Below are 18,256 nucleotides of genomic sequence, written 5' to 3'. Positions count from 1 at the left end.
TAATAATAATAATAATAATAATAATAATAATAATAATAATAAATAGAGGATTGCCACTTGTGTTTTATTATATTTACTAAAAAAAAGTTGGAAATAAAATAATGAAAATGTATATAAATAACATTATTATTGACAAACGGATAAAGATTATTTAAAATCAGTTAACAGATATCCGCCAATTATTTATTTATTTATTTTCAATATTTCACCAATTCAATTCATTAAAAAATAAATAAACATTGATTCTTTTAAGAACTGTCTTTTTCTTGCACGTGTATGGATTCTAAAATGAAACTAAATCATACGAAGTATAATTACATCAAAATGATAAAGTAACTAAAATGGGACTGATAAATTAATTTGTAAGTCAATTAATTATGCAAGATTATTATTTCTTATGAGTAAATAATAAATAATAAGTTTTGTTACGTTCTTATTTAATTATAAATTATTATATATAATAAAAGTATTATCTTTTATAATAATTATATTAAAACATAATAATAATAATTTTTAATTAATGACTGTAACTTTTTTACATTAGTTATACATTAAAAAAACACTTTCAGTATATTATTGCTTTTTGGGTATTTTTTTATTATAATTCATTTTGTCACTTTCTCTTTTGATTTTCTTTTCATTAATTTTTTTCTTATTTCTCTTTTTTTATCATTGCATTACATTACTATCACTTGTCTATTTTTTCCTCATCTACCAAAAAATAACTATCACTTCTATTTTCTACTGTCTACTTAGCTTTATATTAAGCAAAATGATGTGTACGTATTTTATTTTCTATTTATTTTGCTAAAAATTGGTTAGCCTCTTTGTCCTTTTTGATTATTTATTTTCTTTGTACGGGGCAAGCCAGGAAGTGTTTATGCTAATTTTTGACTTTTTTCCCCAAAGGTTCAAACTTTGGGTGCAGAACTGCAGATGTATAGGCACCGTAGGGAAACTCATGAACATTGAAACACGTTAGGTAGCTTCCTCTCCACTATCCAAAAACGGTCGCATTCCAATATAAGAGCGCAGAACTACCAAGCAAGATCAAAGTGTCTGTGTTTCAAAACTGTGCTTTTGTTTTCTGTTCTCCAAAAACGTTGAAGATGAGGTGCCTCTTTCCTCTTCTCTTTCTTTGTTCGCTTGGTCTTACTGGTAAGAAAAACAACTTGGTTCTTCTCTTCTCTCCTCTTAAAGCTCTCAACTTTAAATGCTGTACAACGTGAGTTTCTTATCAGTTTCATTATTTCACTGATCTCTAATGACAACCTTTGTTTTTTGGTTTGCATTTTCAGTTACTGGTCAAGAATTCATTAAGTTCATCAACCTCTGTGAGACAACTGAAGACATTTTACAAGCCTCGTCGCACGCTGAGCTTCCCTTGGCAGTTTCAGTGAATGCTGGAAACCTCAATGAGGTCTCTTTCAGCATTTTGTTAGCTGAAAAATGGCTCAGGCATAACGTTCTTGCACAATACCCTGCTTCAAATATCACCACCATTGTTATTGGAACCACTGCTTTTTGCCAACAGGGCCATCAACACAACAACCTCGCTGTGGTTCTGTCTTCTCTGAAGAATGTCTACCACTCACTTAAGAGATGGGGTTTGGAGAAAGCCATTAAAGTTTCTGCTGCTTTTAATCTGGACTGTTTGTCTCTAAACTCAGTTTCTTTTAACAATGATTTGAAAATGGTCAAACCCCTCATAGAGTTTCTCAAAGAGGTAAACTCCACATATTCTGTGATCCCACATTATGGCTTCTCACATTTTTCTGATGAAAGTTTTAGCTTGGTGTCTTCCCATTTGGAGTCCATGAAAAAGCTTGGATTTTTTCATCTCAACAGCATAAACGTTGCAACCATTGTTCCAAAAGGGAGAAAAACCATAGCAAGAAAGCTTTCAGTTGTTGATTTTAGCCCAATAGGCCCATTCCCAGTAAGGCCAGCTCCAATGCCAGAAGTAGCCAAGTCCCCAATGACTCCTTCTAATGTACCTTTGCCTCCTTTAGCACAAGTGGTTTCTTCACCCCCTCCAATACTTTCTCCCACTTTTGCCCCTGAAGAGCCACCATTTGGTGTTCCAGCTAGCTCTCCTCATGGCTTCACACTCCCTCCTTGCATTCCATTACACAATGGCTCACCCCAAATATTCCCGATCCAGAAACTGTGGTGTGTGGCTAAGCCAAGTGTTCCTGAAGAAACACTGCAACAGGCTATGGAATATGCTTGTGGAGAGGGTGGTGCTGATTGCATGGAGATCACGCCACAGGGAAACTGTTATAATCCAGACACTGTGGTTGCTCATGCCTCCTATGCTTTCAACAGTTACTGGCAGAAGCACAAGAGAAGTGGTGGAACATGCAGCTTTGGAGGAACGGCCATGTTGATCAATTCTGACCCAAGTAAGCCTGACCCGTCTATTTTGTCTTGTTTTTCTCAAATCTGTTCTAGCTTTGCGTTATTGTTTTCTTTTTCTTTTACCTTGTTTCCCTTCATTAATAAAGTGTGATATTGGTTTGCAGGTTTCCTTCACTGTCGGTTTATTCTTAGCTAAGTGAATATAAGTGGCGTGGCGACTTTCTGTTTTTTTGCAGTTAGTGATGTTAAGGTGACTTTTCTTTTGAATTAACTAGCACTCGGTTTATGTATAATGTATGGAGCAACTTAAAACTTCTATATTGGGATCTTGGACTAACTTAGATACTTTCTGGCTTAATTGTTATGTTTTTTCTCCATATGATATATAGGTATTGGTAGTAGTAAGTTGGAGTTCTGTTCTAAATTACTTACTGGTTGAATCCTATTTGCCTACGCAGAGTTCGTTTATTAACAGTGAATTTGACCATCAAATTTCTACTAGAATTGTCTGTGAGAATAAGAAAACAGCCTTTATTTCTTCTTTGTTACGCTAAATTATTTAATGTCATCAACAATTGTGATAATTTAAAGGGTGTTTAATCAAAATTTTAACAGGAGCATCACGAAAATGGTTTTTAAAGAACATAAAAAATTCTGTTTAGGTTTTATGATGGGGTTGCTCATTCAAGGTAGGAACCCTTTTGGGTAGGGGGGTACCTCAAACTTTTTATTCTTGAAACTGAAGGTGTGGCGGTGAAAATTACTCCAACTCTAGCTCTCTCAAATCATATGGTGTGCTCAACTGCGTGCAGGCAGTGCCCAAACTCTTTTTATTTTTTGCATAATGTGTTTGGATTTCAATTTGGAATTGAGTATAGAACTAGAACATTGAGGAGTTTGGTGGTGAATGCTGAGTTTTTGTAACAAGATACATTGAACATTTGGATTTTTTGTGTGTGGCGTTCTTAATGTTGTTTCAAATCCCGTCATTGTTCATCCTCTCGATTTCAAATATTCTTCCTCTGTATTTCTGAGATATCTTTCCATTTCTTATCTAAAATGTTTTTTCCTTGAAAACCAAGCAGGGCTTGAATCTTCTGGCACAAAAAAAAATTGAGGGTGCTAGCTAGCATTGGAATGTTATTGAGTGTTTTTTGTTTGAATTGAATATTGGGTAGTTCTCTACTCAGTTGTCCATTTGTCAAATGCAATGGTAATAAGTTGGAAACTATTCTGTTTATAAAAAACGTTGGAACTTGGAAATTATTCTCAGAGCCATTCTATCAGAGCCAGGTTAGGATCATGGGAGTTTTATAATGAATTTGTTTTTTAAACTTTAATGAAATGTCGTGAATTCAGTTTATCTTCTTTTTCATTGTGTTTTTTTAAAGGTTAGGAGAGATTAAATTTATATGTTTTTTTAAAATTTAAATTCATCAAAATATTAAGAGTATATAAACTTTGAATACATTTGAAAAAAAATATAAAAACTAAAATCACATTATTTCGTTTAAAAAAATTCTCAAAGGTTAAAATGCACTGATACTATGATTTATACAATTTTGAAAACTAGTTTAATATTGTTATAATAATAAATAAATATGGCGTAACATCGTGAAATTTTGTCCTCAACTTTTTCGATTTCGTAATCCATGGCCCACTTGCTGCAGCTTTTTACCGTTTTGTTTTATATTTTGTTCTTTTCTGAAAGAAGGTGAAACGAGATTGAAGGAAATGCCTGCCTAAAAAGACCTTGGTGGGTCATTATTGGATGGTTGATTGAGAGACTTGAGGTAAAAAAAGAATGAAAAAGGAGAAACGGTTAGCCACAGTATACTCGACGTACTTATTCGTAAACAAATATATCCTATTTTATGTGCAATCATAAGGACCTTAATGTGATTTATTCTTGTGCCTATTCACTGAAATCCTAGGATCGAAACCAGTTGACAAAAGAAAACAGGATCCAAACCAGTTTTCTTTTTGGCAGAGAGAAAATCAAGGAGTTTCATTCATGATAGTGTTGTAAAAATACAAGTAGGATCGAAACCAGTTAAGCAACAAAAAAACAGCTGTGAATATAATCGAACGACACTCTTTCTTCTGTCCTGGTACTGAGAGAAGGGTCGTGCATAAATGCAAAACAGGGAGCAATAGGCTAGGATGGGCCATTTAATTATTTCTGGCCCAGACCTTGCAATTTAAAAGCTGCTAAAGAACCTAAAAGAAAAGCCCATTAACCAAAGAAGAAAAGTAAACCCATGAGAATTGAGTTGTTGCTTCCTGCACCACCACGAAATATTTTCTTTTTTATCTTTCGAATTGACCATTCTGAAAGCTAAAAAGTGCAACAAATCTAGAATGTAATTTTACATTTCATATTGACCAATCTGAAATCCAAAAAAGGGTGCAAGAAGCAATAGTCTGAGAATTGCTTGACTAAACTACGGGCTCGAATATAAGGTTGTTTGGTTATCAATGGTTTGTTGTTTTGCACCATTTCTCGAATTACAACAAATACAGTGGTGCACACTGAAAAACAAAAAACGTCACCCACTCACGTTTATATAATAAGACGATAGCCCTGTAGTTAACATCATAAATAGGGATATTGCATCCTGCACTCCCACTATTACATCTTACAACTTCTAGCGTGTTGCTAGGTGCACCCAGCATTATTGTTGGTGCACCCAGCACTTAAGGTAAAATGATAAAAATATCCTTGATCCATAAGTCATTTAAGTTGATCCGTAAAAGCATTACGGATCCACTTGATCCCTAGAAACCTTACAGATCAAGTTGATCCGTACGATTTACGGATTACCCTCACACACACCCATCACAAATGCGAAAAAAGCGCATGGACAGTTTTGGTATTTTAATTAAATGCTGGGTGCACCTAGCAACACTCCAACTTCTATTGTGGGAAACAAATGCCCATAAGTTGACTAGCTTGAGCCCGTTCATATGGTCACTTTGAGCCTATGATTCTACACGCCTAGTTCAATTTTTAACTTTCTTTCAGCCTTTTCACAAGCAAATTTTTGCCGGGCTCAATGCTCTATGCCTCTATCCATTTAGACCAAAAACGAAAATGTTCAAAATCTGGATAGACATTAAGAACTAGTTTGGAGGTGGTGAAATAGAGAAAAAAGAATTGGAAGAGACAAACGGAGAAGAAATGGAACATTTTCCTTGTTTAGATGAGTTGAAAAAAGTTATAAGAATGACACTTGTATTAGTTTGTATTTACTTAATTCACCAAAAAAGAAAAGTTAGTCTTTACTAAAACTATTTTGCATCCGAAGAAACGTGAAATGAGGAGGGAAGGAATGGTTGGTGGTGTTTTTTATTTTATTTTATTGTTGTTTTAACTTTTTAGAAATCAAATAATTTTTGTAACATAAAAAATATAAAAAAAATGATTTTGTATTAAAAATTAATGAGGTAGTTTTCGAGGTTAAATTTAACTTTTTAAAATATTTGTATTTCTTTTTATATTTTTTATAACTAATCCAAACAATCTGAGAAAAAAGTTACTGCATTTTTTTCTTTGATATATTTCGTGTTAGCCATGTTTCTCTTCACTCTGTCTCATCTCTTGTCTAAGGAGAGCATAAATATAAGCCTCTCTTTCAATAAAAAAAAATATCCCTTTTTTTAATTACTAATAATAGGTAGCTATGCAACTGAATTAGATTAACCAATAATCCCATAGAGTTCAGTAATTAAATACAGATTTTTTCTCTCTTTCTTCCCCTTCTGTTTCTTATGTCAAACAAATCACTTTTTAGGTAAACTATTTCAAAACAGGGGTTCTCTTAAAACATAATATTAATATTAATTAGGACGTAATTGTGACATTATCTTCCCGGCAGCAGTGGCCTCCTTTGTCCTTAATTTAGACAGAAGAAAGAAACAGACTTATCATATACACAGACAGTGCTAACAGAAAATTTCCCACTTGTCCTTGACTTGAAAATAGCTAACAAAGCTGCACAAAATTAACGGAGTAATTTATGTTTAAACTCAGTTTATATTCCCTTTGTATATTCAACGTTCATACATGTTTTGTGTAATCAGACTCAGAATTCCTTGCACTAAGTTGACTGCATATAATAACTACTATATCCAATTCAAAACATTTATTATTTAGGGAATGAATTTTATTTTACTAATAACTTTAGAAAAATTGAAGAATACATTGATTTTTTTAACTTTATGATTATTTATTGTTATTTCTTCTAAATAAAATGAGATAAGATATTAATAAAAAAACTGTATTTTACATAAAATAATTTAGTTTTTATACATTTTCCATAATTGAGGCTTAAAAACTTTAAAGTTTTTGAAGTAATGTGAATGGTCTGTTTAAAAATTAAGGGAGTAAGTGAATATGAATTGTTAAGTATTGAGTCTATACATGCATAATTAAATAATGCCGTCCAATCTTGACTTCAAGTTTATAACTAACCATTTGTCTTTTTGTCCTTAAATCCAAACCAGTCAATTAAACTAAGACAAGGGGGAAAAGAAAATGAAAACACCCACGGTGAGCACCTTTCTTTAACTCCTTGGTGAAAAAGAAAAGAAAAAACGTTTCAATCTTCTACGTCTCTCTATTTTCATGGCAAACTGGCAATCACTTTCTTTCATGTCTCCTTCTGTCTCTGACCTGATCTGTAGAAGTATCTATGGTCTATCTGATTAAACTCTAAAATATATAGTAAAATGTGACTCGAGGAATGAGCTTCTACACCTAAGTTATGTTTAATTAGTGACAATTAGGCAAGACTTAGCATGCTCGAACCTTGCCTGCCACTTCCATTCACATAATTGACCAATACCAATAATAGTATATGTAGTTTAATTACAGGATATAATTAATCAAATTTGGGGTCGTTTTATTGACCTAATGATTTAAGACTATCTTGGTTTTATTAATATTTTATCTCATTTTATTCTTTTGGGCTTAGCAAAACGCGTAAAGGCACTGATCCGTGATCACTTCACTCGTGCTTCCTTCTACTTCCTTTGACTTTTTAATTTATTTTTTCTTTTAATGTTCACATCAGATAATTACAATTGCAGGTAGAGAGACCTTTGAACCTATCACGTAATAGACAATTTTAAAATTGGAATGGTTTGGATGCATGCAGCGGCGGGAGTACTTGATGTTTATATTTTTTTAAATTGCGAATGTAAAAAATAATTGAGTAATAAATTAAAAAGAGATTTTTACTTATCGTATTTCTTCTATTTTTTAAATTACAAAGCACAACCAATCAACCATAAAATGATAAAAACACATTCATTAATTATTCTTTAACATAACAACATTGGAAAATTAGTTGAGTAAGTAATTAATTCGATTTGAGTTCATATATATTTAAATTTTAAAATTATATATATTTATTATATATAAATATATAATTAACATTATTTAAATAAAAAAGTTCATTCATACTCCAAAATTTAAAATAATAATTAATAATAATGCGACATCAAAACGAAGTTGTAGACGTAATTTATTTTTTTTGTAAAATTGATTATGTGAGACCAATCCAGTCAGGATTCGATATCTAATCAGTTTAATTTGGTCGGATTATCCCAAGTTAATTGTATGACCCATCCAATAATGGAACCGATCCGATTAGACCACCAGATCTTGATTGAACTTATCCAACCAATAGGGACGAACTAGATTTCACAACCATAAAAAAAACTTATATACATTTGACTTTGAGAAACTTTGGAATTTTAATTTTTGCAAATAGTTTTGCTTAAAACTAAAATTAATATATATTATAGTTTATAAAGTAAACTGTAATATAAGAGTTAAGACCATGTAATGCCTGTTATGCCCTTATTTACTCTTGCTTTACAAATAAGTAATACCCTTTGAAATATTATTTGGAATAAGACATGTGACTAAAAACTATTCAATTATGATTACTTGTTTGGTGTAGATTCAGAACTATGAGTAAATGTAATATTTAAAACAAAATATGAGGTGTGAAAGTTAAGTAAACTCTACTTAAAACTAATTATTTTCAATGATTAAAGAATCAGACGCACATGAACACAACTAACTTCTCAATTATCTAAATAATTTGAGTTGAATTTTAACATGTTTTTCTCTTCCTTATATTTTTCATTGTTAACAATGTGTTCACAATATTTCACTCTTATAAATATTCACATTAAATCCTTGCCTCTAGTTTCTAGCTAGGGTGTTTTTGCATGCTAAATTCGTTAAAGATATCGATTAGATCCCTAAGGATTTCTCAAGCCCCTATTTTCAAAGACTCCTCACAGAAGAACAAATACAGATTATGTATGAAAAGCATGAGTCTGATCACGTTTGGCGAGGAGACAAGGGAATAAGAGCAACCCATTTCAGATAAAAGCTTACCATTATAATTTGGGTATTGCTAATGTATCTTAACAACATTGGTTAAGAAATTAAAAAAGTATATTTATTATAAAAATAATAAAGGAACATAATTTTTTTTATTAACAATACAATTTTATACATTGTGATAAAAAAATATTTTTTATTTAATTTTTTAATCGATAGACTAAAAAATTTGTTAGCATTTATCTTATTCCACAGAGCAAGTAGGTATGCTAGGTATGTAGTCAACTCCATCTATCCTTTTGATCGAGTTCTTCCTTTGACTTATAAAATTACTATGTTATCCTTTTTCCATAAATACAGGTACAGTTTATAGCTATCTCTATCCAACTAGGTAGTAGTCATGTCTTAACAAAATGAATGGCATACCCACTAGCCAAAAAAGATATGAATGGGGGTGGCAAGAAAAAGATATGATGAAAATGAAAATGAAAATGAAATGAAAGAAAGGATAATGCCACTTGGCGTTCACATTCATCAGTTTAGTGCATTCCCGTGAGAGCCTAAGGCCACATTTAGAGTTCTCTTTCCATTGGCCACGTGGCAATCACTCGCTAATTCACTCCCTCACCATTCCTTTCATGCGTTACCTTTACTTCACCCCCACACAAACAATTAAAAATTAATAATATTAGAAACAAAACCAAACAATTTTTTTTATGTAGTTATTTGTGTGTCCCGTCAGCACAACACTTCTGTAGACATTAACTTCTTTACTGTAGCTGGTTTACGAATTTTAAGAAATAATCAGTTAACAATTTTTTTTCTAAAATAAATAAATTTATTTTTGTATTGAATTTTAATAATTAAAATTATTAAATATTTAATTCAATACAGTTACTTCGCTACTTGTTTTATAATTAAAATCGTTTTAAAGTAATCTTAGCGCTAATTAATTTTTCTTTTACCGTTACTAAAGTAACAAATGTAATAAAGAGTGTGATGAAAAAAGGAAAAAAAAAATACTAGTAGAGTTTTTTTTGGTGAATTAAAAATACTAGCAGAGTGAATAGGAAATATAAAGAGAAATTAACGTATGCTTATTCCTTAATAAAACAAGATACGATACATTTATATGAGTCTTGTTATACAATATTAGTAAAATTTATATTCTTAGTCTTACTCATTATTACTAGTACTTTCTGCTCTTTTATACAATAAATAAATTATAGTATAAAATAAAATAACACTTATTTCTTATAAAAAAAATACCAGAGATAATATTATATACAACAAGATACTAATAAACTTTGTACCAAAGCAATGCCAAAATGTGGTGGTTGTTTTTCAATACGATATATATTGTTTATTTTTAATGATTTTGAGCTTTTTTTTCCTTGATATTTTATCATCTTTTAGCAATTTCTTTTCTAATCAATTTATATGATGCCTATGCTGCAAAATCTATGTATTTTTCTATTTCTAAATATGGTGACAGAAAAAATAGTAATGATCGATAGGTATTCCTTTTTTTTACACACAATAATAGTTAATAATTACAGAAAAATATCATCCGTACAAAATTATTTTTTAGCATACAAAAATTTATTAGTGTGTACATGTATACAATCTAATAAAAAATTTGCTGCATAGTCTAATAATTATTGAATAGCTCTCTTCAAAACTTTGTACAGATGATATATTTCTTAAGATAAATAAATTGTCCACCATTTTAATCGTTACAAATTGCCTCCTATTATTGGTCTGAGCTAGTAATCTTTATGCAATAGACCACACGTCTACACCCACAAAATGAAAAGCAGAGATTCAAAATAAAGGTTAAAAAGAGTGCTTATAAACATATATCTCATTATCTTACAATAATTCATTTTCGCTCTATTTTTTTTTTACTTATTTCTCTGTATTTTTTAATTATATCTATCGTTTTTCCTTATGCTTTTTCTTCTTTCTCTCCCTTTTATTCTCTCTAATCCATCCTGAAAATGATGTGGACGTTTACACTTTCAGTTTAAAAAAATCATAAGACATTACAGCTCCGTTATTTCTATTTAACCAAAAATGATTAATAAAAATATAATTGTCTCTATTTCTCATATATATTAATCTCATACGTTTATATGTATATTAAAAAATTCTCTCACAATAAAAAAAATGATACAAATTGTCTCACTTTTATCATATAAAAAAAATCATGACATCTGACTGCTGGTACCTTCATATTCATTTGCTTGTATAACATTAAAAATAGAAACTAGTTAGAGAAAGTTACCATTCAATTCGATTTCAATGGAAAGCCTAAACTAAGTAACGGAATCATACAAGTCGCAAGTTCTTATTGCACCCAAAAAAACTGAAAAAAGCGCTTGTCCCTGTGATTGTGAATATGTATGTCCAGTGTCCTCCGGTAATATAGTAAACTAGTAAAGTGACCCGTGTCTCAGGGGTCTCAAATTATGATACTAAAACATGTAATTAGAAAAGTCAGTTAATAAATATTAGTAATTATTGTGTAAATAAGGAATATAAATATTTAACCAAAAAATAAGGAATATAGATAATTTATAGTAAAAATATTACATAAAAGAGAATTTTTTTTTCAAAAATGAAAAAGAATATTATGTATTACTACAGCAGTAATTTGGAGCACAATAAGAGCCATAGTCATTTAGAAAAAACATCCATTAGGCATATGTAAGCTATGAGCCCTAAAAAAAGGAATTCAGTAAAATAAAAATAAAAATGGGTCTTCTATATACATTTGACGCAGATATAATAAGACTATTATATTTTTTATCTTTCATTGTAATTTGAAAAGTCATAAAGGATGCAATAATATGTCTTTTATTGTATTCTGAAACAAATGTCATATAACAGTCCAAAGTAAAAAAGAAAGTATCCAGAACATGTACTCATATACCCATATCAGTAGGCTTACATTAAGATTTAAAATGAATACTTAATATATAAGGGCTATTTGACTCATGCTACCACCATTAAAACATAAATGTATATAACAATATATTTTTATCTTATCACTATCATCCTATCTCACACTTGGTTCTCTTCTAATATCTATTTTATAATAAAATTACACAAATATGTCCCACAAATAAATCCAATAAATAATCTATCAATCTATTGTGTATATCTAAGAAATATACTAACCAAGAACTGAATAATAAAAGAAAGTTAGGCAAGATAAGATCCTGGGCTGGGGGCATATTATCAAAGGACAGAAGACATTGGCGTCAAAAAGGTCTTTAAGAAAAGATTAGCAACATGACATGCCCAAACACAAAAGCATATTGGGATTCACCCACGAGTTCATATCCTGCACCAAAAGCCATATCCCATTATTGTTATAAAAGCGTAACATAGTCATATATAGATTCCAATATATTTTCATATTTAGTAAAATAAAAACATTATTATAAGTAGGCAAAAGTCCAAATTCCGAAAATCGATAGGTAAATAACACTGGAACCATTCGGTTGCGTTTGGGTGGAAAGGGATCTGAAAAGCCACATCCATTTACGACAAAGCTAATTCGTAACAACAAAAGGTAAGGGGGATAAGGATATATGGATATTTCTTCAACTTATCAAAACAAAAATAAATTCACATATTCCTCATTCTCTTCATTCCCAACTCCAAGTGCGACCCTAACTAGATAATATACTTTAAAAGTATTCACATAATTAGAGAAAGAGAGAGGAAAATAAAAAGACAAAAGAACCAAAAAGGCGAGGTGGACGTTGACTTGTTAGACCTCTCTCGGGTCAACAAAAATGGACATGCCGGGTTGAGATTTGGTCCAGTCACCAACGGAACCGTCGCTGTAATCCTCGCCCAACCGCTTCATACACCATAAATCTTCACCCGACAGCATCTTCCAGTGGGGTATCCCAAACCTTAAGGGCTCGTTTGGGGACACTTCCGTGGCCAACACCCTGCACCCTTTTTCCATGGCGAGGTTGTGCGCGAACCCACACAGGGCCTTCACCATCTTCACGCCCTCTGGGCCTTCCCCTCCCAACCCGTACATGAAGTGAAACCCGAACGGCCTGAACAGGTCTGGCATCGATGGTAACCGCAGCCAGGGCAGGGCCCGGTCCACCACCCGCGTTGTCTTAGCAAGCGTGCGGCTCACGCGCGACGCACCACGCAACTCGAACGTGAACACTTCCTTTGAGTTCCACACGCTCACCATGGCCCAGGAATGTGGTGGGTCCGACAGAAAAAGATCTGGGCCGAGCCATATGTCAGACTTGTAGGACTCATTTGGGACAGCCAGAAACGTCCCTAGGTTCAACTTGTTGTTCAGAACAGAGTCAACGTCGCGTGGAAAAAACTCTGTCGTGGCAAAATGGTGTCGGTAGAGTACCTCGGCCTCGGAAGGGGAAAGACTTATGATTCTCACCTTTGGGGATACCCTTGCTGGATGGGCAAATACGGGGTTGACAAGGATGGAGGGGTTACGAAACTTTGAATACCCGCATTTATCGGTGAAGAGTTTAACAGACGCCAAATTGTTCTTTTCCGTTGTCATGTAGGAGTATTCTGTTCCATTATCCCTGAACCAAGTCTCCATTTTACGCACTAGCTTTAATCCTATTCCCATTCTACTGCATCACCAAAAACATAAATAAATAAGTAACACCTCATCCACAACATCATTTACTCTCTCTTGGTTAATGTTATATCAAACATAATAATCATTCTTACCGTCGATTAGGAGAAACACGAAGGCCTAGTATATATGCGACTTTGGTATACACTGGGACGTGTTTGGCGTTAGTGTTGTTGTGTTTTCCGTTTCTGGAGAGCCTTTTTCCGCATGTCACGGTTTTAATGCAACCTCTTATCATTCCTACTAATTCTCCACCAATCTCCGCTACCTGTTAAATCCACATAAAAATAATTATATATAATACTCTATGATCTTATGTTATGATCACTTCGTGATTGTTTAATCATTTTTCATTAAGTGGAGAGTGCAAGAGTTGGTGACAAAAATATGAGTGTGTAGATATATATTATATAGACATTGATTAAAGGTTGGTAAGTTAATATATACCAGCATTAGAAAAGCAGGTGAATGACGGACCCTGCAAATTGGGTCGCCGAGCATGTCGGTGAAGAGAGAAAGCTTGCCGCTGGGTCCAACCTCACACGACCTTTCAACGGCTTCTACTCTCTCTCGGTCTTTATTCAGGTCGAACTCTCTCACAACCAACGTAGATGATAAATCCTCACCCATTTGAGAGAGGGTATAACAGATATATGCGTGGTAGAGAAGAAGATGATAATTAAGATGGGTAGCAAAGAAAATACCAGCAAGTGCGAGGAACTATTGTTAGCGACGGGTAGAGTTTTATAGATGGGGGGTGGGTTCTGAGAGTGAGCAAATTGCAGATTTTTCCGGACTTGTTAACGTGTGCACTGTGCTATAAGCAAGAACCTAGGCCTACGAAAGCTTCGAAACTTGAGACCCAGAGCAGAGGCCCAGTGTCGTACCAATTTGGAAAATCATAACTGTTTATTTAGTTGTAGGAAATAAGGAGCGAAGACAATAAATAAAAGAAGAATGGAGCTGTTCATTTAGATATTTCTGCTTCTATTCTTACGCAGAGGTACAATACACCCTTGAGGGCTTTAAATACTGAAATTTTGAACTATTCTTCCTTGCTGTTTTTTTTTTTTTAAAAAAAAAAGAATAGGACTAGTAAGTATTTTTTAGTTTCTCTCTCCAGAATCTACCACTTGCTTTTGCTTTCGCTTCGAATTATATATATAACGTTAAAATAATTGTGAATGCCTTTATCTATTTTAATATATTTTTCTTCCTCAATGACCGGTGTAGGGGTGGGTAAGCAGGTCGGCTCATCCTGCGCGTATAAGTCGTCTGTGTAAGTCCGCATTGATAGTAGATCGGACCAGTCCGTCCCGTATTATTACACGGATCAAGTAAATTGATTCGTCCCCGCCCGCAAGTCAATTGGTCCCTTAGTTTTAAAAGATTTTCAATTTTAATAAAAATATAACACAATCAAATTAAGTTCAATACAAATATAAAATAAATTTTAACAATTAGTGAATTATATCAATAAAATAAATAATGTCTTAACAAAAGAAAATCCAAACGATAAATCTAAAATATAAAACTTAAATATCTTCAACAACAAATAATTCTATATTTGAAACAATAAAATTCTAACGTGAACAATCCGTGAATCCTGCGGGTCAAATTTGCATAATCTACGGGTTAATAATATCTTATTAATATTTCAAAAACATGACATAACCATGGACCGTTTAAAAAAATTAATCCACCTGTGTGGATCACAAGTTTCCGGACCAGTCAATGAACCTGAGTCCATTTATCCATCCATAAACTAATACGGGTGATAATAATGACCTAAAAGAAATTAAGAAAATGAAAATGAATCAATAATATTCATTGCGAAGCCAAAGGAAGGGGAAGGGGCAAAAGGGATGAGGAAGTGGCGGCTATGGCTGCGCAGTATTGTGAAGATGTGTCCTCTTAATTGAACTTTTAATCATTTATTTTATACGGAAGGAGGCGTTGCCATCATGACCCCATTTGTAATCATTACCTTTAAAACTACTCTCTTTTCCCCTACTACCTCTGCCCCATAATGTGTAATGTGTACATATGCATCTACTATAATCATGTGGAATGAGATGCACATGCATATTTCATGTGGGAATGGGATGGAATCTATACAACTACTACCATACATATCTATCTTTCATTCGACGTTTAATTTCAAATTTGTCACCACGTGTGTTATTTACCGTGTTTATCATGGATGATAGTATATACTAGCTAGTAGTGTGTTCAATATTGTGAACTGTTTGCATGCAAACTTGCAAAGGATGTGAGCTAGCTAATAATCTAATTACATACTCCCTCCTTTTCTTTTTATTTGCGGAAACGAATGTTGTTAAAAAGCAACGTGGTGAAACGAATATCCACTATTTTAACCAGTTCTTACTTATAAAGTATTTTAAACTAATTTATGTTTTTTTAAGAATAATTTAACTAATCATGTTAAATCTGTTAATTGATTATATTATTATTTTAAAATTATTTTTTCCTATTTCTTTATCTACTTCATTTCTTCTTATTAATATTTGAAAATAAAACAATTAAATAAAAATATATACCAAATAATTATTAATATATCTAAAGGTTAAAAAAATCTTATAAGTAGAAAGAAAAAGACCGAGTATTTTATTGTTTCAGTGCTGAAACCGCTGAGTCGCTGATTAGTGTGACTAACGAGCTGCAAAAGCGGCTTTCTCTCTAGCTGCTGCTGGTAAGATCGTCACCATTCGTATAATTAACCTCTGTTTCAAATTGACGGCTAGGATTCACGACCAGCTAAGATTTTATGTACTTTTATCATACTACTGATTAAAGCCTATGGCTATGAGAAATTTCAACCTGGGACGCAGACGCAGTCCTACTGTTTTTTTTTATTTTATTTTTTAATTAGGAAGTACTACTATTATTATTGAGGGTTCTATGTAACCACCTAATTAACTCATTTTGAGATAAAATTATATATTTAGTTACAATTTCACTCAATCATTACTTGGTCCCCTCCTCATTTGGTGTTGGTATGAGATTGAGACTTTCTCTTTCGTTACTGGAATTTCTAGTAAGAGACAGATAAAGGCAAAGCCCTTGTAGGTGTTTATCTTTCTCCTATTAAAAAATTCCAGTAAATAAAGAGGAATTTTTTCCATTGGTATATACCTCCGTGATAATAAAGATACTTTCATCAAAACTCACACTATCCTCCATCATGGCATTCCCATTCCTGCAGTAGTGGAGGCCTTTGCTCTTCAAAAAAGCCTCAAATGGGTTCAATCTTAGGAATCTAGTCTTTGAAACATATTGTAAAATGATAAAGGATCGCTTGGATTCTCGTATGATAGGTCTCATTTGAAATTTTTATGATAAAGGTACATTTTATTAATGATTTTCTTGAGCACATGAATGAAAAATCTAATAAAAAATTTATTTGAAATCTTGATGTGATTATATCCTATTGAATAGGGTGGGAGTTCCTAATCCCTTCTCCCACCTTAGCAAGCGTTGTCATAGAAAAAAAAAATTGAATTGTATGACATATTTAATATTGACTTAAATATCTTTTTAATCTTTTAAATTTAGGTAATTAATTTTTTATTCTTAAGTTAAGAAAAGTTACTTCTAATTTTTTTATTTCTTTGTATTAACAGTGTTCTAATTTGTGGTGATTTCTTACCATCATAATTTTTTAATTTAAATTCTTCAAAATAATTCGTGACAATTTAAAATTGTAAAAATTGTAAAACAAAACATCACATTTCAACATTAATGTTTTTATTTTTATTCTTTAAAATCATAAAAAAAAATATGAAAAAACGGGTACCACTCCATATGAGTCTAATATTTTATAAATTTAAAATTACCAGAAATTATTTTTTAATTTAATGAAAATTTAAATTAAATAAATATTTTTTACGATTAAAAATTATCACAAATTATAAAATCATAACACAATGAAGAAAGAAAGAGCGACTAAAAATAACTTAATGAAAATTTAAGGAAATAATAAAAATAATTATTCAAATTTAAAGAAATAAGAATATATTAAAGCCCTTTAATATTTTTACATGCTACCCTTATTATTATCGCCACTGAACTAATTTGTGTTAATTATTAATTACATGACCCAAAAGATGAAGAATGATGGCATCAGTGATCAACCCTTGTCTTAGTGCAAATCACAAGATAGTTTGGGATTTAAAAACCAATAATCCAAGAGTGAAGGAGCAGAGGACCTGCGTCACCAGTGATGGCATACGTGTAAGTACTGTTGCTTACTATACCAGTTTGCCAGTTTCATCGTATAAGTGCCAACCCAGACAGTTTTTTTAGCACGCAGAAAACCGTTTTGATCATGATGCATGGGTCATTGAAGGAAGTAGATACGTCACCAAAATTTTGGGTTATAATTAATAATTAAAGATTCAATCATTTTCCCTTAAATAAACATTGATATTGTTGGGTAACTGCTCCACTAAGTACAACTCGTGAAAGATAACAAATCGAAGGGGTCATTTTTGTTTTTTTCTTCTTCTAATTTTCTTTCTCATTTCAATACTAGTATTATAGTAATAATTTTTTTTATTATTCATGTAAAATATTTATATATAAATACCTAATAAAATTTAATTACATTACCACATTATTATATTCATTAATATGGTGCGATAATAAGATGATATTTTATTAAATATTGATATAAAATCTACTGAAAAATATATAAATACTCTTATTAAAAATATTAAAAAGAAATACATATGCAAAATTAAAAATTAAATCAAAATTACAAATTTTTTTAAAATAGAAGACCAAAATCACAAAAAATAAAATAAGTAAACAAAAATTATAGATTAAAAATTACATGAAAGTAAAGTTACAATTTAACTTATAAA

At 31.8% G+C, this 18,256-nt stretch overlaps 2 protein-coding genes across 3 annotated transcripts; one reads left to right on the top strand and one right to left on the bottom strand.

Moving 5' to 3' along the window:
* Positions 1–867: 867 nt before the first annotated feature.
* LOC100817781 (glucan endo-1,3-beta-glucosidase 13) lies at positions 868–2,679 on the top strand. Its single transcript, XM_003517294.5, has 3 exons — positions 868–1,158; positions 1,299–2,405; positions 2,526–2,679. Exons 1-3 carry the CDS (start codon positions 1,110–1,112, stop codon positions 2,555–2,557), a joined length of 1,188 nt encoding a protein of 395 aa, XP_003517342.1. The 5' UTR covers positions 868–1,109; the 3' UTR covers positions 2,558–2,679.
* Positions 2,680–11,773: 9,094 nt separating this feature from the next.
* LOC100817251 (probable N-acetyltransferase HLS1) lies at positions 11,774–14,369 on the bottom strand. Of its 2 annotated transcripts, none has more exons than XM_006573595.4 (3): positions 13,818–14,369; positions 13,466–13,638; positions 11,774–13,362 (listed from the first exon to the last, which is right to left on the bottom strand). In XM_006573595.4, the coding sequence occupies exons 1-3, from the start codon at positions 13,998–14,000 to the stop codon at positions 12,504–12,506; spliced, it is 1,215 nt and encodes a 404-aa protein (XP_006573658.1). In that variant the 5' UTR covers positions 14,001–14,369; the 3' UTR covers positions 11,774–12,503. The 2 variants fall into 2 exon arrangements, with proteins under 2 accessions (XP_006573658.1, XP_003517341.1); XM_003517293.5 differs by having other exon boundaries at positions 11,777–13,365.
* Positions 14,370–18,256: the final 3,887 nt, after the last annotated feature.

This window comes from Glycine max, chromosome 1 (assembly GCF_000004515.6).
Source record: "Glycine max cultivar Williams 82 chromosome 1, Glycine_max_v4.0, whole genome shotgun sequence".
NCBI lineage: Eukaryota > Viridiplantae > Streptophyta > Magnoliopsida > Fabales > Fabaceae > Glycine > Glycine max.
This window is presented reverse-complemented; position numbering and strand designations above follow the sequence as displayed.

What these genes read in the sequence shown, in the direction of transcription:
- LOC100817251 (XM_003517293.5), bottom strand. Translation starts at nt 14,000, where the DNA reads ATGGGTGAGGATTTATCATCTACGTTGGTTGTGAGAGAGTTCGACCTG. An exon ending in CACCTGCTTTTCTAATGCTG is followed by an intron (nt 13,639 to 13,817) that starts GTATATATTAAC and finishes TGGATTTAACAG; the next exon opens with GTAGCGGAGATTGGTGGAGA. An exon ending in CGTGTTTCTCCTAATCGACG is followed by an intron (nt 13,366 to 13,465) that starts GTAAGAATGATT and finishes TTGGTGATGCAG; the next exon opens with TAGAATGGGAATAGGATTAA.
- LOC100817781 (XM_003517294.5), top strand. Translation starts at nt 1,110, where the DNA reads ATGAGGTGCCTCTTTCCTCTTCTCTTTCTTTGTTCGCTTGGTCTTACT. An exon ending in TTGTTCGCTTGGTCTTACTG is followed by an intron (nt 1,159 to 1,298) that starts GTAAGAAAAACA and finishes TTGCATTTTCAG; the next exon opens with TTACTGGTCAAGAATTCATT. An exon ending in GTTGATCAATTCTGACCCAA is followed by an intron (nt 2,406 to 2,525) that starts GTAAGCCTGACC and finishes ATTGGTTTGCAG; the next exon opens with GTTTCCTTCACTGTCGGTTT.